Source organism: Anomaloglossus baeobatrachus, chromosome 5 (genome assembly GCF_048569485.1).
Source record: "Anomaloglossus baeobatrachus isolate aAnoBae1 chromosome 5, aAnoBae1.hap1, whole genome shotgun sequence".
Lineage (NCBI taxonomy): Eukaryota > Metazoa > Chordata > Amphibia > Anura > Aromobatidae > Anomaloglossus > Anomaloglossus baeobatrachus.
In genome coordinates this window covers 49,408,188-49,434,872 of record NC_134357.1, presented here as the reverse complement: position 1 = coordinate 49,434,872, position 26,685 = coordinate 49,408,188, and the positions used below count along the sequence as shown (strand labels likewise).

Below are 26,685 nucleotides of genomic sequence, written 5' to 3'. Positions count from 1 at the left end.
CCCTGCAGATCTCCAGTCTCTGAGCATAGGACATGCCCATGGCCATGGCCCTTTTCTTAAAGGAAGTGCTCCCAGGTTAGCTGGGAGGCTCTAGGTACTTAAGGCACCCTAACCCTATGATAGGTACCTGGGCAATGAGTTTGTTCGTTGCTAGTTGTCAGGTCTTGTAGCCCTGTGCTGCTGTTGCTGTTACTAGACATACTTCTTATACCTGTCTGTATTGCAGAGTGCCTCTCCCACTACCTGCTGCTGCGAGCCACCACATCAGCCACCTTCCATGATACCTGTTGCCATGAGGTATCGTCTCCAGCTGTTGTCATCCATCCGTCCATCCATACCGGATGGAACCTCTACACCAGCTGCTGCTGCAACTCTATAACAGAGACTGTTGCTCCCATACCCCTGGGGCCAGCCAATGCAACAACGGTCTTCCCGAGTGGCACCCGGATCCTACCTGCAGCGTAACACTTCCACCAACAGAAGCTCAGGAGGAACCAGGTTCTGATCTGTAGTCAAGCACCTCTGGGTTTTCTGTGTGTTACAGCCCAGTGGGTCACCTAAAATCACTGCTCGCCAGGTGAGCCTAACAGAGGCACAGATGAAGCACGCACACTGCTGCTCCATTCTAATGAGTATTAAAGTGCTCCGTTCTACTGATGGGTGCGGGTCGCAGCACTCGGACCTCCACCAATCAGGAAGTTATCACCTATCCTGTGGATAGATAATAATTAGGGATGATTGAATACCTCAAATATTTGGCTTCGCGAATATTCGACGAATAACTCGCCGCTATGCGAATATTCGATGTGCAATGTAAGTCTATGGGAAGCCCGAATAGTTCCGAATAGTTGCTATTCGGGTTTCCCATAGACTTACATTGTGCATTGAATATTCGCGAATAGTCGAATAGCGGCGACCTATTCGGCAAATATTCCCGAAGCCGAATATTTGTGGTATTCGATCATCCCTAATAATAATAACTTGTTTTTATCCGACAACACCTTTAAAGTAAATATTCACATTTAGTGAAGTATTAAACTTAAGGAATTGCAAATTTTTCTAGCAAAATACTTTGTTCTGATGAATTTCCGGCATCCATGTGTGACAGATATGATCTCGCATGGAGGCATATTATCTGCTCCTGACAGTTTTATCTCTCACCTGCCGTGTCGTGTTCAGGATGAGGACAGGATGGAGTATGGGATGTGAGATACTCATCAGTGGGATGATGTGTGCAGGGAGGGGGGATCTGCTAAGTGAGATGGGGAAGGAGGAGACTGCCTGGCTACCGAGCACTGAAGTCTTATTTCCCAGTCCTCCTCCACACAGCGCAGCGGCATGCAGGACTTCTGCTCTTACCTGGATGTTACAGGCACAGTCACTACTGGAGATCTCCATTGCGGGATAAGGGGAAGCTTGGTGGCATCCCTACCCCAGCCCCATTCTGTGGGAGGCAAAATCTTTTTGCAGTTGGATATATAAGATGTAGGATGCTCCCCATTTCAAGAATCAAGCGACAGCCCTTTCTCTGGCCGGTGAATGCTGAACCAGCTCCCTGGATTTGTATGATCCCAGACACACCTGGCGTCTTTCGGATAGGTGCGGTGCCCCCTCCATTTATTGTATCCTGCCCTCACCCATCTCCTCTGCTACAAGGGGTACCTGCCTGGCAAGTCCCTTGCGACCCTTTCCTACCTTTGATGTCAGTGCCCACTGCACCAGAGCCTGCTGTTCACCAGTTTCCTTTGGCAAATGGGCAGGTAAAATCCCCTTAGTCTAAATGTGCATGGTACAATATCTGTATACTAAATATCCATTATAGCACATTCTGCAGTATACACGGGTGAGATGTAACAGATTCTTTCATAACTTTCATTTCTACTCTATATTGTGCCATTTATTCTTCTTCCATTGGATGCAAACAAGTCATTAGTGTTGGAGGCTTCTATATTGCTAAATCATTTCTAAATCATCTCCGAATGGCTGCATTAATATTTACAAATAAATATATAAAATAAAGAAACTGATTACATTAATACATACCTAAAACTAAAACAGATATATGGGGAAAGCAGATACATTAGCTACTGATTACACATAGAGTTCATAATATAGTTCTTCTATCTCTCCAGCTATTATCTATCCATCTATCCATCCATCTATCTATCTATTATCTATGTATCCATCTATCTATCTATCTATCTATCCTAATATCTATCTATCCATCTATCTATCTATCTATCTATTCATCTATCTATCTATCCTAATATCTATCTATCTATCTATCTATCTATCTATCTATCTATCCTAATATCTATCTATCTATCCATCTATCCTAATATCTATCTCTCTATCCCTCTATCTATCTATCTATCTCTCCAGCTATTATCCATCCTACTATCTCTCTATGAATCTATCCTAATATCTATCTATCCTAATATCCATTTATCTATCCATCTATCTATCTATCCTAATATCCATTTATCCATCTATCTATCCATCTATCCATCCTAATATCTATCTATCCCTCTATCTATCATCTATCTATCTATCTATCCATCTATCCTAATATATATCTATTTATCCCTCTATCTATCTCTCTATCCCTCTATCTATCTATATATCTATCTATCTATCTCTCCAGCTATTATCCATCCTACTATCTCTCTATGAATCTATCCTAATATCTATCTATCTATCTATCTATCTATCCATCCATCCATCCATCCATCCATCCATCCATCTATACTACTATCTATCCTAATATACATCTATCTATCTATCTATCTATCTATCTATCTATCTATCTATCTATCTATCTATCTATCCCTCTATCTATCTATCTATCTATCTATCTATCTATCTATCTATCTATATCTATCCATTATCTATCTATCTATCTATCTATCTTTCTATCCTTCTATCTATCTATCTATCTATCTATCTATCTATCTATCTATCTATCTATCTATCTTTCTATCTTTCTTTCTATCTATCTATCTATATCTATCCATTATCTATCTATCTATCTATCTTTCTATCCTTCTATCTATCTATCTATCTATCTATCTTTCTATCTTTCTATCTATCTAGCAGAGCTGAACTTGTCATTGGTTGTTTCTCTTACACTACCTCACCTGCAGTGATAGGGAAACATGTTGGGATAGACTGAGCTGTGTTTTAGGACAGTCTGAGCTCTGCTGCTTCTCCACTTTGCAGATATCAGCTCCTCAGGATATGTCTCTTGAGGAATTCAGCCACTACTTGGTATCACATTGTGGTGTGTTCGATAGGAGTGGAAATATTAAACTATTTGTCAGGATAAACTCTGCATTTCTCTGAGTGCAGGACTGGCGTTCAGGACAGGGTTAATCATTCAATCAGTTCTATGGATTCGGTTATTTACAAAATCTGCTCAGCACATTCCAGCATTCCACAGATAACCGCCCATCCACTGCTGAAAATAATGCTGCAATTCAGGAAAGTGTTCTTGTTCTTTTTCTGCTTTGAACTGTTTCTACATTTAGATTTCATGCTTTCATACGACGTGTCATACTAACAAGTGACCACTAGAGGATCCCAGACCCCCAAAATCTCTACATGTAGTCTTCATTCAACAGACCATACACTCATGTGTGTGTACTATGTCTATCCAAATACATGGTCTATAACTATGTGCAAAGAAGCAGCAGTTGAATTTGGCCATTTTTGGTGCTTCGGTGTTTGTGTATCGTGTTGAGTAGATGTTTCTGCAGTCCTATGTAAGACCTCACAGGTCAAGAACTTGTGAAATTTGGTTCTGCTGCATATTTTAACACTTTAACTAATTTGTGTAGAGTGCCACTGAAATAAATAAAAGAATACACGGAAACTCTTTTGAGGTTTGGCAAAACAATTGTTCTGAAACAATACACTGAAAATGTGCAAGAAGGGGTAATCTGGTCTGGATAAGGTGTGGTCTTCTCCAAAATGTGGTCTTTTGAAGAAATTTAACTGTTTAACTGTATACAATAATCTACTTGGTAAATAGGAGTTTATCGGGGATGGGGAGGTTGGAAGGCTTTATATAAACTATTGGAAATATATTTTACTGATAATGTTTGCTGTGCCTTTCCAGCCCCCTTTAATAATGCTGACTACCCCTCCAGTCCCCCTTGATAATGCTGGCTACCTCTCCAGCCCCCCTTGATATTGCTGGATACCCCTCCAGTCCATGTTAATAATGCTGGCTGCCCCTACAGCCCCCTTTGATAATGCTGGCTACCCCTCTAGTCCCCCTTAATAATGCTGGGTGCCCCTTCAGCCCCCCTTCATAATGCTTGCTACCCCACTAGCCCCCCCCACTTGATAATGTTAACTGCCCTTCCAGACACACTTGATAATGCTGGCTGCCCCTCCAGCCCACTTTAATAATGTTGGCTGCTTCTCCAGCCCTGCTTAATAATGCTGGCTGCCTTACCAACCCCCCTTGATAATGCTGGCTGCCCCTCCAGCCCCCTTTAATAATGTTGGCTGTCTTACCATACCCCCTTGATAATGTTGGCTGCCCCACCAGCCCCTCTTGATAATATTGGCGGCCCCACCAGCCCCCCTTGATAATTCTGGCTGCCTTACCAGCCCCCCTTGATAATGCTGACTGCCCCTCCAGCCCCCCTTGATAATGCCGGCTGCCCCATCAGCCCCCCTTTGATAATGCTGGCTAACACCCCCAGCCACAAATTGATAATGTTGGCTGCCCCACCAGCCCCCCTTGATAATGTTGACTACCCCTCCAGCCCACCTAGTAACTAATATATAAAATTCTCCACTCATCCTGAACTCAGATATAAACACACTTACCTGTGAAAACATAACATCAATTAATACATAAAGTGTAATATCTTCTACAGCTCTGCTAACTGCCAGCTTTTTCTCAGATTTTCAAAAACTAATCTACCAATGATATTAGTTTGTTAAACATTTTCTTTAAAAAAATGTAGAGTTTCTAATAAACCCCAACACAATTCTGTACAATCAACACATGAATAGGTTGATAATTGGGAAGAACTTTGTAAGTGTTGTGTCCCTTTTTAAGAGCTTTTACTTAAAGGTGCATTCCACTTTTTCTGCAATTTTTGGAACTTCCACCACTAATGAGAGAGAGAGAGAGGGGCGCATACGCAGTCCCTCGCAGGTCCCAGCAGTGGGACCCGCATCTATCAGATATTTATGGCATACTCGTATAAGATGGGAATACCTTGATTCCCTTGGTGGATGTATGTGATCCCGTAGTCGCACCGGTGTTCCCTTCATATGTAAACCTTTGGGAACGTTAGAAAAATCTAGATAAAGTTATGAGATCTGATATCAGTTGTTCCGATATTCGGAGCCCAAACCAACACGGTTTTTGCTAGTAAAGTCAATCTACTCGTATGTGCTTCTTGTTTGCAGATCAGTTACATTCTATTTGTTACTGATGTAGCAGTGTTGAATTTGTTATTTTATTGCATTGTGAAAAACCAAAGTTTAGATAATCTAGTAGGAGATATTTTCCAGTATGTTCTGATCTAGTAGATTTAGATATAGTGCATAGATGGGACCTATATGTTACATTTTTAACCCTTAAGTCAAGCATTATGCATTGACTTAAGGGTTAAGTCAATGCATAATGCTTGACTAAATTCTTATTATAATAATTATAATAATAATAAATTATTATGTATTGCATGAATCTGTAGTGCAGCGTCCATACACTGCTATTACTCCATACTTAACCTCTACCTCCAATGCATATTTCACATGCTATACAGTGAAGCTATGATAAGGGTGCAGAGTGGGATGCCGTATGGCAGGGCTGCCACTAGGAATTTCAGGGCCCCTGACTGGCATAATTTTGGGGCCCCCTTGAGACTCCACCCCAGCTCCGCCTCCACCCTGGTTTGTAAGCCCCCTTCTATTGGGGCCCCGGGCTAGAGTCCTGTTTGCCCCCCCCCCCGGTGGCGGCGCTGCTCATGGGGCACCATATGGTAACATGTCTCAAAACTAAAAGTCAGTAATATGAACATATGCAAAAATACACTGGAGATCAAAATTAGAGAACAATGTCTGATCACTTGCTTTTTTAAGAAATAATGTAATCTACATGGATCAACATTTGAATGGTTTTTACAAAAGTGCTTTACAAAAGATCCAAAGTTTATCACCATAAAACCTTTATTTTACCCAAAACTTGATGATGATAATTAGAGAACAGCAATGACTGTAGCACAGAGAAAGATTATAACTAAATGTTCTGCAGGTAACAATAGTCTCCAACAATCAGTAGGACGTGCACCGGTCGTCGCTGTGAATGACATCAGCACATCTGCAGCCACAGGACATCACTAGTCTCACATACTGCTCTGGTGGGATTTTGGTCCACTCTTTCTTCCAGTCTCTTCCACAGTTCTGTTACTGTTTCTTGGGTTTCTTGGCCATAACTTTGTCACCAAGGATTTTCCAGAGGTTTTCTGTTGGGTTTAGATCAGGACTCTGGGCTGTGGCCATTTCATTGTTTTAATGTTTTTTTGTTTCAAGTAACTGCTTTCCCCATTTTGTTGTGTGACAGGAAGCATTGTCCTGCATGAAAATTGCTGGCTGATTGATGAATGCAAGTAAGGACCCACGTGTTGTTGAAGAAGTTTCTGATCCACACTTGCATTCACTCTGTCGTGTAGCTGTATGAGAGGTCCAACTCCAGCTGCAGAAATCATTTCCCAAACCATGACACTTCCTCCACCACATTTCACTGACTTCTTAACACACTTCGGGTTCAGTCTTTCCCCAGTTTGTCGATGACCATAATGTTTCTCATCAGTCCCAAATAAGTTAAACTTGCTTTCATCACTAAAATGAACTGTGGAGCACTTCTTTTCATGCTCCTCACCAAAGGTGAGTCTAGCCTTTTGATTCTTTCTGCTAATGTAAGGTTTGGTCACTGCAGAGTGCGCTTTTAGTCCAAATGCTCTTAAGTGTTGTGACACTCTATGATGAGACAGATCCTTACCCTGTTCAGTGCTGAACTACCAAACAATTCCAGTTGTAGTGTTGAAACGATTACCCATAGAGATTCTCTGCATTATCCTGTCCTCTCTTGCATTTGTCTTTCGAGGGCAACCAGACTTCTTGGGGGATTTGAAAGAGTTTGTCATGTTGTAAAGAAGCAATATTTTCGAAATCACAGACTTTGAGCAATCAACTTCCTTTGCTATGGCTGATAGGGTCACCCCTTTGGCCTTCATCTGGACAACCTGCTGCTGGAGGATTTCAGTCACTTTGGAATGACACGCCATTTTTGCAGAGTCTGTGTAAATTGGAAAGTTATGCTGCCAGTTACATAGGGTTTGTCAGATAGTTAAGGAAATTAGCACCAGGTACCAGATTAACACCAATACCTTGCAGGTATCCGAAAGTGTTCAATAATTTTGATCCATGTTCTTTTTCATTTATCTCATTTACATTTTTATGTGATTTGGAATAAATTAAATTTATGAAATAAGCTTAAAATAGTGCGAATTTCCTCATGTTAGGATATAATCACATAGAAATAAACAATGACCGCAACATTTTTAGGAAATTGTGTGTTCTCTAATTTTGATCTCCAGTTTACAGTTAGGTCCAGAAATATTTGGACAGTGACACAATTTTCGCGAGTTGGGCTCTGCATGCCACCACATTGGATTTGAAATGAAACCTCTACAACAGAATTCAAGTGCAGATTGTAACGTTTAATTTGAAAGTTTGAACAAAAATATCTGATAGAAATTGTAGGAATTGTACACATTTCTTTACAAACACTCCACATTTTAGGAGGTCAAAAGTAATTGGACAAATAAACCAAACCCAAACAAAATATTTTTATTTTCAATATTTTGTTGCGAATCCTTTGGAGGCAATCACTGCCTTAAGTCTGGAACCCATGGACATCACCAAATGCTGGGTTTCCTCCTTCTTAATGCTTTGCCAGGCCTTTACAGCCGCAGCCTTCAGGTCTTGCTTGTTTGTGGGTCTTTCCGTCTTAAGTCTGGATTTGAGCAAGTGAAATGCATGCTCAATTGGGTTAAGATCTGGTGATTGACTTGGCCATTGCAGAATGTTCCACTTTTTTGCACTCATGAACTCCTGGGTAGCTTTGGCTGTATGCTTGGGGTCATTGTCCATCTGTACTATGAAGCGCCGTCCGATCAACTTTGCGGCATTTGGCTGAATCTGGGCTGAAAGTATATCCCCGTACACTTCAGAATTCATCCGTCTACTCTTGTCTGCTGTTATGTCATCAATAAACACAAGTGACCCAGTGCCATTGAAAGCCATGCATGCCCATGCCATCACGTTGCCTCCACCATGTTTACAGAGGATGTGGTGTGCCTTGGATCATGTGCCGTTCCCTTTCTTCTCCAAACTTTTTTCTTCCCATCATTCTGGTACAGGTTGATCTTTGTCTCATCTGTCCATAGAATACTTTTCCAGAACTGAGCTGGCTTCATGAGGTGTTTTTCAGCAAATTTAACTCTGGCCTGTCTATTTTTGGAATTGATGAATGGTTTGCATCTAGATGTGAACCCTTTGTATTTACTTTCATGGAGTCTTCTCTTTACTGTTGACTTAGAGACAGATACACCTACTTCACTGAGAGTGTTCTGGACTTCAGTTGATGTTGTGAACGGGTTCTTCTTCACCAAAGAAAGTATGCAGCGATCATCCACCACTGTTGTCATCCGTGGATGCCCAGGCCTTTTTGAGTTCCCAAGCTGACCAGTCAATTCCTTTTTTCTCAGAATGTACCCGACTGTTGATTTTGCTACTCCAAGCATGTCTGCTATCTCTCTGATGGATTTTTTCTTTTTTTTCAGCCTCAGGATGTTCTGCTTCACCTCAATTGAGAGTTCCTTAGACCGCATGTTGTCTGGTCACAGCAACAGCTTCCAAATGCAAAAACCACACACCTGTAATCAACCCCAGACCTTTTAACTACTTCATTGATTACAGGTTAACGAAGGAGACGCCTTCAGAGTTAATTGCAGCCCTTAGAGTCCCTTGTCCAATTACTTTTGGTCCCTTGAAAAAGAGGAGGCTATGCATTACAGAGCTATGATTCCTAAACCCTTTCTCCGATTTGGATGTGAAAACTCTCATATTGCAGCTGGGAGTGTGCACTTTCAGCCCATATTATATATATAATTGTATTTCTGAATATGTTTTTGTAAACAGCTAAAATAACAAAACTTGTGTCACTGTCCAAATATTTCTGGACCTAACTGTATATCTTACTGGATAACATCAGTATTGTATATTATCTTCCTAAATAAATGATAAAAAAAAATTGTTTAAAAGAACTCAAGTCCTCAGTGGTTGATACCTTTTAATGGCTAACTGAAAAGATGGGAATCTTTTCAGTTAGCCATTAAAAGGTATCAACCACTGAGGACTTGAGTTCTTTTAATCAATTTTTTTTTATCTCTACTGGCTAACACGGTACAAAGATATATTTTACTTGTAAATAAATGATGTATCTGCTTTTCCACAGTGATGCTTAGATCCTGTCCATTAGGGGAACCCTCTTGTGTCTTTTTCATTATTCAATCATTCTGTGAATGTTTTTCCTAACCCTTTCAAGACACGACAAGTCACAATTTGGTGTATGAATCGGGCTCATGGGGTTAGCCTGCCCCACACTCAGCAGGTAAAGGCTGTGTATTATAGCCAGGACCTTCTGCTAAGAATCATGGGTGAAGTGGTGCTCCACCCGCTATTGTAAATCGGTTAGATCCTGCTAAACTCTGAAAGCGGGATTTAACACACGCAGGCATGGGGGTGCATCATTCTGAGCACTCATCTGCTCTTTCTATGGGTTCTACGACAGCAGAGGGTCTGTTGAAGACCTCCATGTGGCCATGGCAGCGCTTCTTTGAAACCCTGCCTGTGGCAGCACTCCTTTGAAACCCTAACTGTGGCTGGGCTTCAAAGGAGACTGTTATTTTTAGTATAATGCTGTGGCATTGCTGTATACAACATAAGGGATCAGATGATCGAAACTTCGAGTCCCCTGAGGAGAGTATTAAAAATAATGAAAAGTAAAAAAAAGTTCTACAAAATATTTTAAAAACTAAAAAAATAATAGTTTTAATTACCCTACATTTTCCCCATTGAAAATAAAGATAATACAAAAAAATATATAAAAATGAGGTATTGCCGATTTCAGAAAAGTCTGATCTATCAAAATAAAAAAATAGTTAACTCAATCGGTAAATACTGAAAGCAAAAAAATGTAAGAAAGCAAAAATTAAGGGCTTTTTTAGAGACGCAATACCACAAAAATGTTGTAACAAGCAATCAAAACATCATATCTATCCCAAAATGGTATCAATAAAATGTCATGTCGCCCTGCAAAAAATAAGCCATGATATGGTTTTATTGAATGGCTCCAATCAAAAGTACAACTCGTCCCACAAAAAGCAACCCTTCATATGTCTATTTCCAGAGAAAAATAAAAAGTTATGAGTCTGCGAAGAATGGGAGGCGAAAAAGGAATCCCGCCCGAACCCCCCCGAAAAACCTAATGTTTCAGAAGTGACATATTGTAGAAAAATCTTCTAAAATATGGAAAGAGCAGGAAAAGATTATAGTAAAATCAGAGAGGCTGATTTGGAAGCCCAGATACTGGATCTAAATGAGCAGCTGGCAACTCTGAGATGCATTAGCAATATGGAAAGGAGTTTGCTGCTCACTGAGCAGCAGCTTGCTGGGTCAGATGTGGGGGAGGATCGTAGTAGGGAGCGGAAGGACGGTGAGGTAGGTAGCTGGGTGACAGTTAGAAAGGGGGGTAAAGGGAAAAGTGCTAGGAAGGCTAGTCCTGAACTGACACACCCCAATAGGTTTGCAAACTTGGCAGATGAGGGGGATGTCATTACAGGGGTAGCATTGCTGCAGCAAGGCATGACCTCTGAACGCCAGAGGAGTGTCTGCTCCAGTAAGGGGGGGAATAGGAGTGCAGGGCAGGCAAGACAGGTACTGGTAGTGGGGGACTCAATTATTAGGGGGACAGATAGGGCAATCTGTCACAAAGACAGGGATCGCCGAACAGTGTGTTGTCTTCCTGGCGCTCGAGTTCGGCACATCGCTGATCGGGTTGATAGATTACTGGGAGGGGCTGGGGAGGACCCAGCGGTCATTGTACACATTGGCACAAATGACAAAGTTAGAGGTAGGTGGAAGGTCCTTAAAGATGATTTCAGGGAATTAGGTTGTAAGCTTAAAGCATGGACCTCAAAGGTGGTATTTTCGGAAATACTACCTGTGCCACGAGCCACACCAGAGAGGCAAAGGGAGATCAGGGAGGTTAACAGGTGGCTCAGGAATTGGTGTAGGAAAGAGGGTTTTGGGTTCCTGGAGAATTGGGCCGACTTTTCAGTTGGCTACAGATTCTATGCTAGGGATGGGCTGCATCTTAATGGGGAAGGTGCAGCTCTGTTGGGGCAGAAAATGGCTAGAAGGTTGGAGGAGTGTTTAAACTAGGAATGGGGGGCGAGGGTATTCACTTTATAGAAGGGGAATGTAGTGCAGATAGTGACCAGGGCACAAGTAATGAAATTGGGGGTGGTACGGGGGGAAGGGTTAGGACAGTTAATACAGTAAGCAGGAATACAGGTACAGAGTCATACGTAACGTGCATGTACGCTAATGCCCGAAGCCTCACAAATAAGGTGGAGGAATTAGAATTAATATTGTTGGAAGAAAATTATGATATAGTGGGGATATCAGAGACATGGCTGGATGAGAGCTATGACTGGGCTGTTAATTTACAGGGTTATAGCCTATTCAGGAATGACCGTACAAATAAGCGAGGGGGAGGTGTGTGTCTATATGTAAAATCATCCTTAAAACCCATCCTGCGTGACAACATATGTGAGGGTACTGAGAATGTAGAGTCCCTATGGGTGGAGATAAGGGGGGGGAGAATGAATAATAAAATACTGATAGGGGTGTGTTATAAGACGCCGAATATTATGGAAGAGGTAGAGAATCTCCTCATAAAGCAAATTGATAAAGCAGCGAGTCTCGGAGAGGTAATTATTATGGGGGACTTTAACTATCCTGATATAAATTGGGGAACAGAAACTTGCAGTTCCAGCAAAAAAAATAGATTTTTGATAACAATGAAAGATAATTACCTTTCACAAATGGTACAGGACCCCACAAGAGGGGGAGCACTACTAGACCTTGTACTAACCAATAGGCCAGACCGCATATCAAATATACAAGTTGGGGGTTACTTGGGGAATAGTGATCACAAAATAATAAGTTTTCATGTATTCTTTAGTAAGATGTCTAGTAGAGGGGCTACAAGGACACTAAACTTCAGGAAAGCAAATTTTAAACGGTTGAGAGATGATCTTAGTGCAATAAACTGGGATGATGTACTAAGTAATAAAAGTACACAAAGCAAATGGGAGACTTTTATGAGCATCCTGAATAGGGCTTGTGCAGAAAATATACCCTATGGGAACAAACATGCTAGAAATAGGAGGAAACCCCTATGGCTAAATAAAGCTGTAAGGGAAGAAATAAAAGAAAAACAGAAAGCCTTAAAAGAATTAAAGAGGGTAGGTAGTGATGAAGCATTATATAATTATAGAAAATTAAATAAAATATGTAAAAATCAAATTAAGTTAGCTAAGTTTGAGACAGAGAGACTCATTGCGAGAGAAAGTAAAAATAATCCTAAAATATTCTTTAACTACATAAACAGTAAAAAACTGAAAAGCGATAGTGTTGGCCCCCTTAAAAATAGTCTTGGTGAAATGGTGGAAGGGGATGAGGGTAAAGCCAACCTGCTGAATGACTTTTTTTCTACGGTTTTTATACAAGAAAATGCCATGGCAGATGACATGACCAGTGATACCATAAATTCACCCTTGAATATTACCTGCTTAACCCAGCAGGAAGTACGCCGCCGCCTCGAAATCACTAAGGTTGACAAATCTCCGGGCCCGGATGGCATACACCCCAGAGTACTACAGGAATTGAGTTCTGTAATAGATAGACCATTAATTTTAATCTTCTCAGATTCCTTAATAACAGGGTCGGTACCGCAGGACTGGCGCATAGCAAATGTGGTGCCAATATTCAAAAAGGGGACAAAAACTGAGCCGGGAAATTATAGGCCGGTAAGTTTAACCTCTACGGTTGGTAAAATCCTTGAGGGTTTCTTGAGAGATGCTATACTGGAGTATCTCAAGAAAAATAACCTTATGACAGAGCATCAACATGGGTTTATGAGGGATCGATCCTGTCAAACTAATTTGATCAGCTTCTATGAAGAGGTAAGTTCAAGTCTGGACCAGGGAAATGCAGTGGATGTTGTGTATATGGACTTTTCAAAAGCTTTTGATCCGGTGCCACACAAAAGGTTGGTACATAAAATGAGAATAATGGGGATAGGGGAAAATATGTGTAACTGGGTTAAAAACTGGCTCAGTGATAGGAAACAAAGGGTGGTTATTAATGGTACGTACTCGGACTGGGTCTCAGTTCATAGTGGGGTACCACAGGGGTCAGTATTGGGCCCGCTTCTTTTCAACATATTTATAAATGACCTTGTTGGGGGCATGCGGAGTAGAATTTCAATATTTGCAGATGATACTAAACTCTGCAGGGTAATCAATACAGAGGAGGATAATTTTATATTACAGGGAGATTTATGTAAATTGGAGGATTGGGCTGAGAAGTGGCAATTGAAGTTTAATGTAGATAAATGTAGGGTCATGCACTTGGGTAGAGGAAATAACATTTATGATTATGTACTTAATTGTAGAACACTGGGTAAAACAGACACAGAAAAAGACTTGGGTGTATGGGTGGATGGTAAACTTCACTTTAGTGGACAGTGTCAGGCAGCTGCTGCCAGGGCTAATAAAATAATGGGATGTATTAAAAGAGGTATAAGTGTTCATGAAAAAAATATAGTTCTACCTCTGTACAAGTCACTAGTGCGACCGCACTTAGAATACTGTGTACAATTCTGGTCACCGATATATAAGAAGGACATAGCTGAACTGGAGAGGGTGCAGAGAAGAGCGACCAAGATTATTAGAGGAATGGGTGGGCTGCAATACCAAGACAGGTTATTAAACTTGGGGTTATTTAGTTTGGAAAAACGAAGGCTTAGGGGGGATCTAATTACAATGTATAAATATATGAGGGGACAGTACAGAGACCTTTCCAAAGATCTTTTTACACCTAGGCCTGCGACTGGAACACGGGGGCATCCGCTACGTCTTGAGGAAAGAAGGTTTAATCATAATCACAGACGAGGATTCTTTACTGTACGAGCAGTGAGACTATGGAACTCTCTGCCGCATGATGTTGTAATGAGTGATTCACTACTAACATTTAAGCAGAGCCTGGATGCCTTTCTTGAAAAATTTAATATTACCAGTTATGTATATTAGATTTTATGACAGGGTATTGATCCAGGGAACTAGTCTGATTGCCGGATGTGGACGAAGGAAGGAAATTTTTCCCCATTGGAACTTGTTTGCCACATTGGGTTTTTTTTGCCTTCCTCTGGATCAACATGTTAGGCTACGGGTTGAACTAGATGGACTTAGAGTCTCCCTTCAACCTTAAAAACTATGATACTATGATACTATGATAAACCAGTGGTCAGGAGTGAACGGTTAGTTAATAGCAATTTATATATAATGGGGCTGAGCTGCGGTTTTCTTACAAGATTTAATTGAAAATATATATGGAATTGTTGCTATATTAAAAATAATTAATTTGCTGCTGGAGATGTTTTCCTGAAAGGTTTGATTTCTTTCAAAGCATTGATGTAGAAGAAACCACAATTGAATGAAGACATACGTTATGGATTCTTAATGATCCACCATTATTTACACAAATGAGTTTATTAAAGAAACGGCAATTGCCCAAGGACTTCTGTTTCATGGGAACCTCCAAGCAGTTCACAGTCTCTCCAAGCAGCAAACCATGGATCTGAAAACATCTAGCCCAAACTTACGACAATGCGAAACTTCTAAAATGAGCCTCTGGTATAATTACAGTTTTACTAAAAGTTCCGTGGTCCATTCTTGCTGAATCATTTAAAGGAGTATTCCCAAAATGTTAACAATGATTCAATGTGTCCTAGCAACAAAATTGAAATTATTATTACTATTTAGCAACCTTCAACCCATTTTCGAGCCATGGTGACCTGATGAATGAATGCTCTGTAGGAAGATCGATCTTCTGCAGCCTAGATAGATCCACCAGGGTCTTCTCCATCATTTTCTTGACTGTATCAAACCATCAGGTTACTAGTCTTTCTCTTTGCTTTGTTCCTTCTCTTCTTCCCACCATGAAGTCCTTCTCCAGTGATTGGTCTCTTTGTATGACGTGTCCAAATTAGGTGAGTTGTAGCTTGGTGATCCTTACTTTGAGTGACATGTCTGGCTTAATTTGCTCCAAAATTGTTTTATTGTTCTTTTTACGATCCATGGTATTGATAACATCCTTCTCCAGCACTACATTTTCATAGTATCATAGTATCATAGTTTTTAAGGTTGAAGGGAGACTCTAAGTCCATCTAGTTCAACCCGTAGCCTAACATGTTGATCCAGAGGAAGGCAAAAAAACCCCAATGTGGCAAACAAGTTCCAATGGGGAAAAAATTTCCTTCCTGACTCCACATCCGGCAATCAGACTTGTTCCCTGGATCAATACCCTGTCATAAAATCTAATATACATAACTGGTAATATTAAATTTTTCAAGAAAGGCGTCCAGGCTCTGCTTAAATGTTAGTAGTGAATCACTCATTACAACATCATGCGGCAGAGAGTTCCATAGTCTCACTGCTCGCACAGTAAAGAATCCTCGTCTGTGATTATGATTAAACCTTCTTTCCTCAAGACGTAGCGGATGCCCCCGTGTTCCAGTCGCAGGCCTAGGTGTAAAAAGATCTTTGGAAAGGTCTCTGTACTGTCCCCTCATATATTTATACATTGTGATTAGATCCCCCCTAAGCCTTCGTTTTTCCAAACTAAATAACCCCAAGTTTAATAACCTGTCTTGGTATTGCAGCCCACCCATTCCTCTAATAATCTTGGTGGCTCTTCTCTGCACCCTCTCCAGTTCAGCTATGTCCTTCTTATATATCGGTGACCAGAATTGTACACAGTATTCTAAGTGCGGTCGCACTAGTGACTTGTACAGGGGTAGAACTATATTTTTTTCATGAACACTTATACCTCTTTTAATACATCCCATTATTTTATTAGCCCTGGCAGCAGCTGCCTGACACTGTCCACTAAAGTGAAGTTTACCATCCACCCATACACCCAAGTCTTTTTCTGTGTCTGTTTTACCCAGTGTTCTACAATTAAGTACATAATCATAAATGTTATTTCGTCTACCCAAGTGCATGACCTTACATTTATCTACATTAAACTTCAATTGCCACTTCTCAGCCCAATCCTCCAATTTACATAAATCTCCCTGTAATATAAAATTATCCTCCTCTGTATTGATTACCCTGCAGAGTTTAGTATCATCTGCAAATATTGAAATTCTACTCCGCATGCCCCCAACAAGGTCATTTATAAATATGTTGAAAAGAAGCGGGCCCAATACTGACCCCTGTGGTACCCCACTATGAACTGAGACCCAGTCCGAGTACGTACCATTAATAACCACCCTTTGTTTCCTATCACTGAGCCAGTTTTTAACCCAGTTACACATATTTTCCCCTATCCCCATTATTCTCATTTTATGTACCAACCTTTTGTGTGGCACCGTATCAAAAGCTTTTGAAAAGTCCATATACACAACATCCACTGCATTTCCCTGGTCCAGGCTTGAACTTACCTCTTCATAGAAGCTGATCAAATTAGTTTGACAGGATCGATCCCTCATAAACCCATGTTGATGCTCTGTCATAAGGTTATTTTTCTTGAGATACTCCAGTATAGCATCTCTCAAGAAACCCTCAAGGATTTTACCAACCGTAGAGGTTAAACTTACCGGCCTATAATTTCCCGGCTCAGTTTTTGTCCCCTTTTTGAATATTGGCACCACATTTGCTATGCGCCAGTCCTGCGGTACCGACCCTGTTATTAAGGAATCTGAGAAGATTAAAAATAATGGTCTATCTATTACAGAACTCAATTCCTGTAGTACTCTGGGGTGTATGCCATCCGGGCCCGGAGATTTGTCAACCTTAGTGATTTCGAGGCGGCGGCGTACTTCCTGCTGGGTTAAGCAGGTAATATTCAAGGGTGAATTTATGGTATCACTGGTCATGTCATCTGCCATGGCATTTTCTTGTATAAAAACCGTAGAGAAAAAGTCATTCAGCAGGTTGGCTTTACCCTCATCCCCTTCCACCATTTCACCAAGACTATTTTTAAGGGGGCCAACACTATCGCTTTTCAGTTTTTTACTGTTTATGTAGTTAAAGAATATTTTAGGATTATTTTTACTTTCTCTCGCAATGAGTCTCTCTGTCTCAAACTTAGCTAACTTAATTCGCTTTTTACATATTTTATTTAATTTTCTATAATTATATAATGCCTCATCACTACCTACCCTCTTTAATTCTTTTAAGGCTTTCTGTTTTTCTTTTATTGCTTCCCTTACAGCTCTATTTAGCCATAGGGGTTTCCTCCTATTTCTAGCATGTTTGTTCCCATAGGGTATATTTTCTGCACAAGCCCTATTCAGGATGCTCATAAAAGTCTCCCATTTGCTTTGTGTACTTTTATTACTTAGTACATCATCCCAGTTTATTGCACTAAGATCATCTCTCAACCGTTTAAAATTTGCTTTCCTGAAGTTTAATGTCCTTGTAGCCCCTCTACTATACATCTTACTAAAAAATACATGAAAACTTATTATTTTGTGATCACTATTCCCCAAGTAACCCCCAACTTGTATATTTGATATGCGGTCTGGCCTATTGGTTAGTACAAGGTCTAGTAGTGCTCCCCCTCTTGTGGGGTCCTGTACCATTTGTGAAAGGTAATTATCTTTCATTGTTATCAAAAATCTATTTCCTTTGCTGGAACTGCAAGTTTCTCTTCCCCAATTTATATCAGGATAGTTAAAGTCCCCCATAATAATTACCTCTCCGAGACTCGCTGCTTTATCAATTTGCTTTATGAGGAGATTCTCTACCTCTTCCATAATATTCGGCGTCTTATAACACACCCCTATCAGTATTTTATTATTCATTCTCCCCCCCCTTATCTCCACCCATAGGGACTCTACATTCTCAGTACCCTCACATATGTTGTCACGCAGGATGGGTTTTAAGGATGATTTTACATATAGACACACACCTCCCCCTCGCTTATTTGTACGGTCATTCCTGAATAGGCTATAACCCTGTAAATTAACAGCCCAGTCATAGCTCTCATCCAGCCATGTCTCTGATATCCCCACTATATCATAATTTTCTTCCAACAATATTAATTCTAATTCCTCCACCTTATTTGTGAGGCTTCGGGCATTAGTGTACATGCACGTTACGTATGACTCTGTACCTGTATTCCTGCTTACTGTATTGACTGTCCTAACCCTTCCCCCCGTACCACCCCCAATTTCATTACTTGTGCCCTGGTCACTATCTGCACTACATTCCCCTTCTATAAAGTGAATACCCTCGCCCCCCATTCCTAGTTTAAACACTCCTCCAACCTTCTAGCCATTTTCTGCCCCAGCAGAGCTGCACCCTCCCCATTAAGATGCAGCCCATCCCTAGCATAGAATCTGTAGCCAACTGAAAAGTCGGCCCAATTCTCCAGGAACCCAAGACCCTCTTTCCTACACCAATTCCTGAGCCACCTGTTAACCTCCCTGATCTCTCTTTGCCTCTCTGGTGTGGCTCGTGGCACAGGTAGTATTTCCGAAAATACCACCTTTGAGGTCCATGCTTTAAGCTTACAACCTAATTCCCTGAAATCATCTTTAAGGACCTTCCACCTACCTCTAACTTTGTCATTTGTGCCAATGTGTACAATGACCGCTGGGTCCTCCCCAGCCCCTCCCAGTAATCTGTCAACCCGATCAGCGATGTGCCGAACTCGAGCGCCAGGAAGACAACACACTGTTCGGCGATCCCTGTCTTTGTGACAGATTGCCCTATCTGTCCCCCTAATAATTGAGTCCCCCACTACCAGTACCTGTCTTGCCTGCCCTGCACTCCTATTCCCCCCCTTACTTGAGCAGACACTCCTCTGGCATTCAGAGGTCATGCCTTGCTGCAGCAATGCTACCCCTGTAATGACATCCCCCTCATCTGCCAAGTTTGCAAACCTATTGGGGTGTGTCAGTTCAGGACTAGCCTTCCTAGCACTTTTCCCTTTACCCCCCTTTCTAACTGTCACCCAGCTACCTACCTCACCGTCCTGCCGCTCCCTACTACGATCCTCCCCCACATCTGACCCAGCAAGCTGCTGCTCAGTGAGCAGCACACTCCTTTCCATATTGCTAATGCATCTCAGAGTTGCCAGCTGCTCATTTAGATCCAGTATCTGGGCTTCCAAATGTGCAACTTGCTCACATCTCGAACAACAGTATGCACCCTCGAACGGCTTTTCAAGGACTGCATACATGAGACAAGATGTACACTGGATCGCATTAGCAATAGTGGAGCACATTTTCTAATGGGGATAGCACTAAACAAATGTTAAGTAATTAAACAACTAAATACAAACAATTCTACTCACACTTACTTTTGCTCACACTTTGCTCACTCACGCTCACAATGAAGAAGACAGGCTAAAATTCGCGTGCCGCTAGGCGCGCGGCTTTCAGAAGTCTTCCTTCCGGCTGTAACGGCCAAAATCCGGTTCTCCTTGAGCTCGCGGAGACTCTTCACTTATCCCAGAAGGCACTGGGAATATGCAAATTACCCTCGCAAGACTCCTTCCCTGGCTTTCAGAAGTCTTCCTTCCGGCTGTAACGGCCAAAACCCGGTTCTCCTTGAGCTCGCGGAGACTCTTCACTTATCCCAGAAGGCACTGGGAATATGCAAATTATCCTCGCAAGACTCCTTCCCTGGCTTTCAGAAGTCTTCCTTCCGGCTGTAACGGCCAAAATCCGGTTCTCCTTGAGCTCGCGGAGACTCTTCACTTATCCCAGAAGGCACTGGGAATATGCAAATTATCCTCGCAAGACTCCTTCCCTGGCTTTCAGAAGTCTTCCTTCCGGCTGTAACGGCCAAAACCCGGTTCTCCTTGAGCTCGCGGAGACTCTTCACTTATCCCAGAAGGCACTGGGAATATGCAAATTATCCTCGCAAGACTCCTTCCCTGGCTTTCAGAAGTCTTCCTTCCGGCTGTAACGGCCAAAATCCAGTTCTCCTTGAGCTCGCGGAGACTCTTCACTTATCCCAGAAGGCACTGGGAATATGCAAATTATCCTCGCAAGCCTCCTTCCCTGGCTTTCAGAAGTCTTCCTTCCGGCTGTAATGGCCAAAACCCGGTTCTCCTTGAGCTCGCGGAGACTCTTCACTTATCCCAGAAGGCACTGGGAATATGCAAATTACCCTCGCAAGACTCCTTCCCTGGCTTTCAGAAGTCTTCCTTCCGGCTGTAACGGCCAAAACCCGGGTCTCCTTGAGCTCGCGGAGACTCTTCACTTATCCCAGAAGGCACTGGGAATATGCAAATTATCCTCGCAAGACTCCTTCCCTGGCTTTCAGAAGTCTTCCTTCCGGCTGTAACGGCCAAAATCCGGTTCTCCTTGAGCTCGCGGAGACTCTTCACTTATCCCAGAAGGCACTGGGAATATGCAAATTATCCTCGCAAGACTCCTTCCCTGGCTTTCAGAAGTCTTCCTTCCGGCTGTAACGGCCAAAACCCGGTTCTCCTTGAGCTCGCGGAGACTCTTCACTTATCCCAGAAGGCACTGGGAATATGCAAATTATCCTCGCAAGACTCCTTCCCTGGCTTTCAGAAGTCTTCCTTCCGGCTGTAACGGCCAAAATCCAGTTCTCCTTGAGCTCGCGGAGACTCTTCACTTATCCCAGAAGGCACTGGGAATATGCAAATTATCCTCGCAAGCCTCCTTCCCTGGCTTTCAGAAGTCTTCCTTCCGGCTGTAATGGCCAAAACCCGGTTCTCCTTGAGCTCGCGGAGACTCTTCACTTATCCCAGAAGGCACTGGGAATATGCAAATTATCCTCGCAAGACTCCTTCCCTGGCTTTCAGAAGTCTTCCTTCCGGCTGTAACGGCCAAAACCCGGGTCTCCTTGAGCTCGCGGAGACTCTTCACTTATCCCAGAAGGCACTGGGAATATGCAAATTATCCTCGCAAGACTCCTTCCCTGATTTTGAAGGCATTGATTCTTCTCCTGCCTTGTTTCTTCATCATCCAGGTTTCCAATCCATTTGTTACTACAGAAAAGACCAGCCTATTTACGAGTCATGACTTCTTCACCAGTAAATTGTTCCTCAATTTGAAGACCTTGTCCAGTGACTTCATTGTTGATTTGCCCATAGCTATTCTCATATTGACTTCCAGTGTCATCACTGCATTTTGAGTGATTAATGATCTGGGTTGGCCGAAGTCCTTTACAACTTCCAGTTTGTCGCCGTCAATCTCAAATGTGTCCCAGTCGTACCGGGCAGTAGGCAATATCATGGTTTTCTTTGTAATGCATAGGATTTCCTTGTTTGAGCTTTCCATCTTGACTTCCGTAATTAGTCCTTCATTCCCTTAATCCTTGCTGCTGTTAATGTTGTATCATCTGTGTATTTAAGATTGTTGATGACTCGTCCAACAATTTTGATTTGATGCTCTTCTTTAGCGAGTCCAGCCTTCCTGAAAATAGTTTCTGCATATAAATTGAATAAAAATGGTGACAGGATGCCGCCTTGACTGACGCCCTGCTCTACTTTGAACCATGCCGTGTCACCGTGTTCAGTTAGGACTATTGCTTCTTGGTCAATGAAAAGGTTCCTAATGAGGCTGATAAGATGGTTCAACACACCCATATAACTCATGGTACGGTTCATAGTATTCCAAAGTTTCTGGTAATGAACACTGTAGAAGGCTTCGCTGTAGTTGATGAAACAAAAAAAAATAGAGCTCCTTGTATTTTTTGTCCTTTTTCATTATCCATCTAATGTAGGCAATCTCTTGTTCCTCTGCCTTTTCTGAATCCTGTTTGTTCCTCTGGAAGCTCTTTGTCAAAGTAAGGTTGTAGCCGTCAGTAATATTTTGCTGGCATGAGGGTGAGCGCAATAGTCCAATAGTTTCTAAAGTCGATAGCATTTTCCTTCTTCAGAATAGGAAAAAACACTGATCTGGCCCTGTCCTTGGGGTATTTACCAGTTGTCCATATCTGTTGACACAGTTGTGTGATTACTTCAACTGCTGCTTCAGAAGACTTTATTAGCTTTATTGGAATATTGTCACATCTAGGTGCTTTGTTTTTTGACAGAAACTTCGTATTTCAAGATGTTCGGAAATTTCCAGTCTCAGTTTCTTACCGTATCACTGAGTCATTCTTGCAGAGATGATCCGTGTATCCTTTCCATCTTTTCTTGATCTGTTCTAGCTTATTTAGTTTGTTTCCATTGGCGTCTTTCAACATTCCCTGTCTTGCTTGAAACGTTTGTCGTATCTCTTTGACCTTTTAGTATGCCTTCCTTGTCTTGTCCTTCAGATGTTCATTTTCTATCCATGTACATATATTTTGTTAATAAAGGTATTTGTCTACTCAAATGACTCTCTTTAGTCTTTTACTGATGTTTTCTGTGTCCTGCTTGCTACCTTTTGCTTTTGCCAAGCATCTTTCTTCGATGATCTTTAGGGTCTTTTCTGTTAACCTTAGGAGGTCTTTTCTGCTTCTTGTTTATTGTCTTTCTGGCTTCTTCAGTAATAATAGTCCTTGTTTGTGTCCATAATTACTCAGGAATTATTTCATCCATGTCCAGTGATATAAATTAGCTGTGCAGACCAATCTAAATAATTTCAGGTATGTTTGTCAAATCAAAGTTGGAAATGACCTCCTGTCTGGTCTGTTTACTCAGCTTGAGTCTAACCTTGATCAACGACTTCCCTCTTTGGCTAATACATTTGTAGTCAATCTGATTCTTATAGGCCCCATTCAATGATATCCATGTGTCGAGTTTCTGTAAAGTTGGAAGAAGGTGTTCATAATGGATAGTTGATTTGTTGTACAAAGTCAATGATTTTTCCTTCAGCCTCATTCACCAAGTCCAAAGTTTCCAACACCAATTCCATGTTTTTCTTGAACGTGATTGCAGAATAGTTCCACGTCCTCCTCCTTGGCATCTGTTGTGCGTAAGTAGACTTGTATAATTGTGACATAAATTGCCAATCTTTGTAGTCGTATCGCTCACGGACTGCACTGTACTTCAGGAGAGTGCCGGACAATCTTCAGTTGAGAGCAAAAGTGACAACGTTTCTTCTTTCTTTAATATTCCCAGAATAGTAGACCCAATGTTTGATTGGAAATGTCCAGAGTGAATCTCTTTTAGTTTTCTAATTTCGAGTAAGATGAGTCCTGTTCTGTCCATTTTGGCTTTGATAATGTTGAGTTTGCCTTGGTTCATAGTTTGTACATCCCAGGTTCCAAACTTTGCTCTCTCTACGGCTTTTGACTGAAGCCTGCTTTACACGCTGCAATATTGTAATGCCTGATTGGAGGCACAGACTCAGACTGGCTGTAAGGGGAGTCTACAGAAAAGCTGCTCACAAAGCAGGACCCCAAGAACTCTGCAACCCTATAACCCCTATACAGGGATTTGGAATTACACAGAGCTCAGAGATCACTACCTGTGGTAGGCTGTAGTCCGTGGTCATCAGGCAGGGTCAAAAACCAGGAGATGCAAAACAAGAACGGAATTGGCAGGCAAGGGCGTAGTGAGGAGACAAAGCAGAGGTCAAATCTGGAACTGGCAGCAAGGTAGAAAAACGACAGGCAGGAGGGTAGTCAAAAAACAAGCAAAGGTCAGTGCACAGGAATCAACATACAAACAGCACATGAGCCAGGAGTACAGAACTATCTCTGGCAGTGGTCATGTGACAGGAGGGGGAATAAGCAGGGTGTGGTGTCTTCCCATTGGCTGCAGGTGAATGTTGGCAACTTCAGCTGGAAGACACACATGCCACCTACAGTCAGCTAGTGGTACTATAGGTTCCAGGGAACCCAGCCTAGTGGATGAGCAGAGCCTGTGCTCCGCAGAGCCACGGGCACCGACTCCTCTCCCATCACCAGCACTACCCATGGTGGGAACTTGGCGCCATCTGGCGATCAGAGCAGAAGTCGAAGGAGCGGGCTCCGGTGGGGACGTGACAAATATCTCGTGCTATTGCATGAGCGATCGCACCCGCCCCCATCGTTTGTGTGGCACGGGCAATTTGTTGCCCATGTCGCACAAAGTCGTAACCCCCGTAACACGTACTTGCCTTCCAAACGACCTCACTGTGGGCGGCGAACATCCACTTCCTGAACGGGGAGGGACGTTCGGCGTCACAGAGACGTCACACAGCCACCGGCCAATAGAAGTGGAGCGGCGGAGATGAGCGGGACATAAATATCCCGCCCACCTCCTTTCTTCCGCATTGCCGGCAGGTTGCAGGTAAGCTGCAGTTCATCATTCCCGGGGTGTCACACGGAGCGATGTGTGCTGCCTCGGGAACAATGAACAACCGGCGCGCAGAAAAACATTTGATTTTTTGAAAATGAGCGACGTGTTAAAGATCAACGATAAGGTGAGTATTTTCGCATGATCACAGTCGCTCGTAGCTGTCACATGCTACGATATGTCACACGATGCCGGATGTGCGTCACTTACGACGTGACCCCGACGACATATCGTTTGATATATCGTAGCGTGTAACGTGCCCTTAAGTGATATCAGCACCAAGATTTCCTTACAGCTTTGATTCTGGCCCATCATGATCATTGGTCATACTTAGGTCGACCATCGACTCTTCCCCAGTAGCTTGTTGAGTGCCTTCCCACCTAGGGGTGCATCTTCTAGCACTATATTGAATTCCTATTGTTGTATTTTCCATCAAATTTTCATGGCATAATACTGAAGCGGCAGTAGATTGCAAGGCCTTTCTTCCACACAGTAATGTGGCTCCCATGAGCAAGGCACATTGAAGTTGTATGTTGTTAATGCAAAGCGTCTCATCGCACAACACCCTGCTGCCAATGCTGCTACTGGTCAGTATGCTTATTTTGGTACCTCTATTGAAAGCTGTCCATTAGGGGTGTCCATGATAACAAAATACTTTGCCAATGGTTTGACTTTCAGCATCACTGATCCACATAAATACACACAACAAATACACAAGGCATACATTAAAAAACAACACATACATCAAATACATAATACACACAACAAATACATAATACTGACAAATACACAATAAAGACATTAAATACACACTTTAGACATCATAAAAACAAAACAGACAACTAAAACACAATACACACATAAAATACACATAACAAATACACAATACAGGCAAATACACAACACAGACATCAAATACTCAATACAGACAAAAAGAAACACAATGCAGGAATTAAATGCACAATGACAAATCAAATACACATAACAAATACACGCAGCAAATACAAACAAAAAATACATAGTACAGACATCAGATACTCTATACAGACATTAAGCACACAATACACATAACAAATACAGAATACACACAGCATATGCACAGCAGCACATCACTATACAGTGCTAACATAATTCCAATATACAGGGCTAAAATTCTGAAAAACAAACATCAGTATAAAGGGAAACAATTTCCAACAACATTCTGTGCCTGAATATGTACCAAAAAAAATCTCATCAATTAATACCAGTATACAGCGCTCAAAAAATACCAGTATACCAAAAATACCATTATGTACCAATAAATCCCATCAACTAATACTGATATATATTGATTAAAAAACACTAAAAAATAATCCAATATAGTAAAAAAATATGGAACAAAATCACTGTACAAGGTTCAAAGTAGAGATTAGTGAACTGGTGGAAGTTCGGTTTGGCAGCTGCAGCCAAACCGTACCTCCACTGGTTCGGATTTTGCCCGAACCCCAATGGAAATCACTAATTGGCAGTTTGAGTCTCTGCCCACATACAGCTAGCCATAAGCAGAACGATTCTGGAAGAGGTTGGGCAGGGTTTTTCCTTTTTTTTTTTCTTTATTTTGGTTGCACACTACGTCCGATCATACTGTTGTTCCCCCCAGTGTGTGCCGATTAAACACTGCAAGCAGCTCGCACTGGGCTGAGTACTGAGTGTACCCAAACACAGCACTGCTCGCGCCAGTTGTCAGCTTATGTAAAGCGCCTAAACTCCGAATCCGGACTTCCACAGATCCGCTCATCACTAAGCAGATGTAATGTTTGCCCATTCTTCCACACAAACACTCCTCAAATCCTGAAGATCCCATGGGCTCCTTCTATGAATGCTGAGCTTTAGTTACTTCCATAACTTTTCTATTGGGTTCAAGTTAGGTGATTGGTTCGGCCATTCTAGCAGCTTTAGATGGAAGCAAATCTTTATCATGAATATCTCGGTATATTTGTCCATTCATCCTTCTTTCAGTTATATAAATTTTGCCAGTGACAAACAGCCCCACACCATGATGTTCCCACC

General features: G+C 42.0%; 1 protein-coding gene across 1 annotated transcript in view; it reads left to right on the top strand.

Moving 5' to 3' along the window:
• The first annotated feature begins 1,292 nt into the window (after positions 1–1,292).
• TCERG1L (transcription elongation regulator 1 like) overlaps positions 1,293–26,685 on the top strand; it is a 320,959-nt gene continuing 295,566 nt past the window's right edge. The window contains exon 1 of the mRNA XM_075348474.1: positions 1,293–1,760. Coding sequence (XP_075204589.1) covers positions 1,491–1,760 — 270 coding nt within the window. The 5' untranslated portion in view covers positions 1,293–1,490. The remainder of the gene's footprint in view (positions 1,761–26,685) is intronic.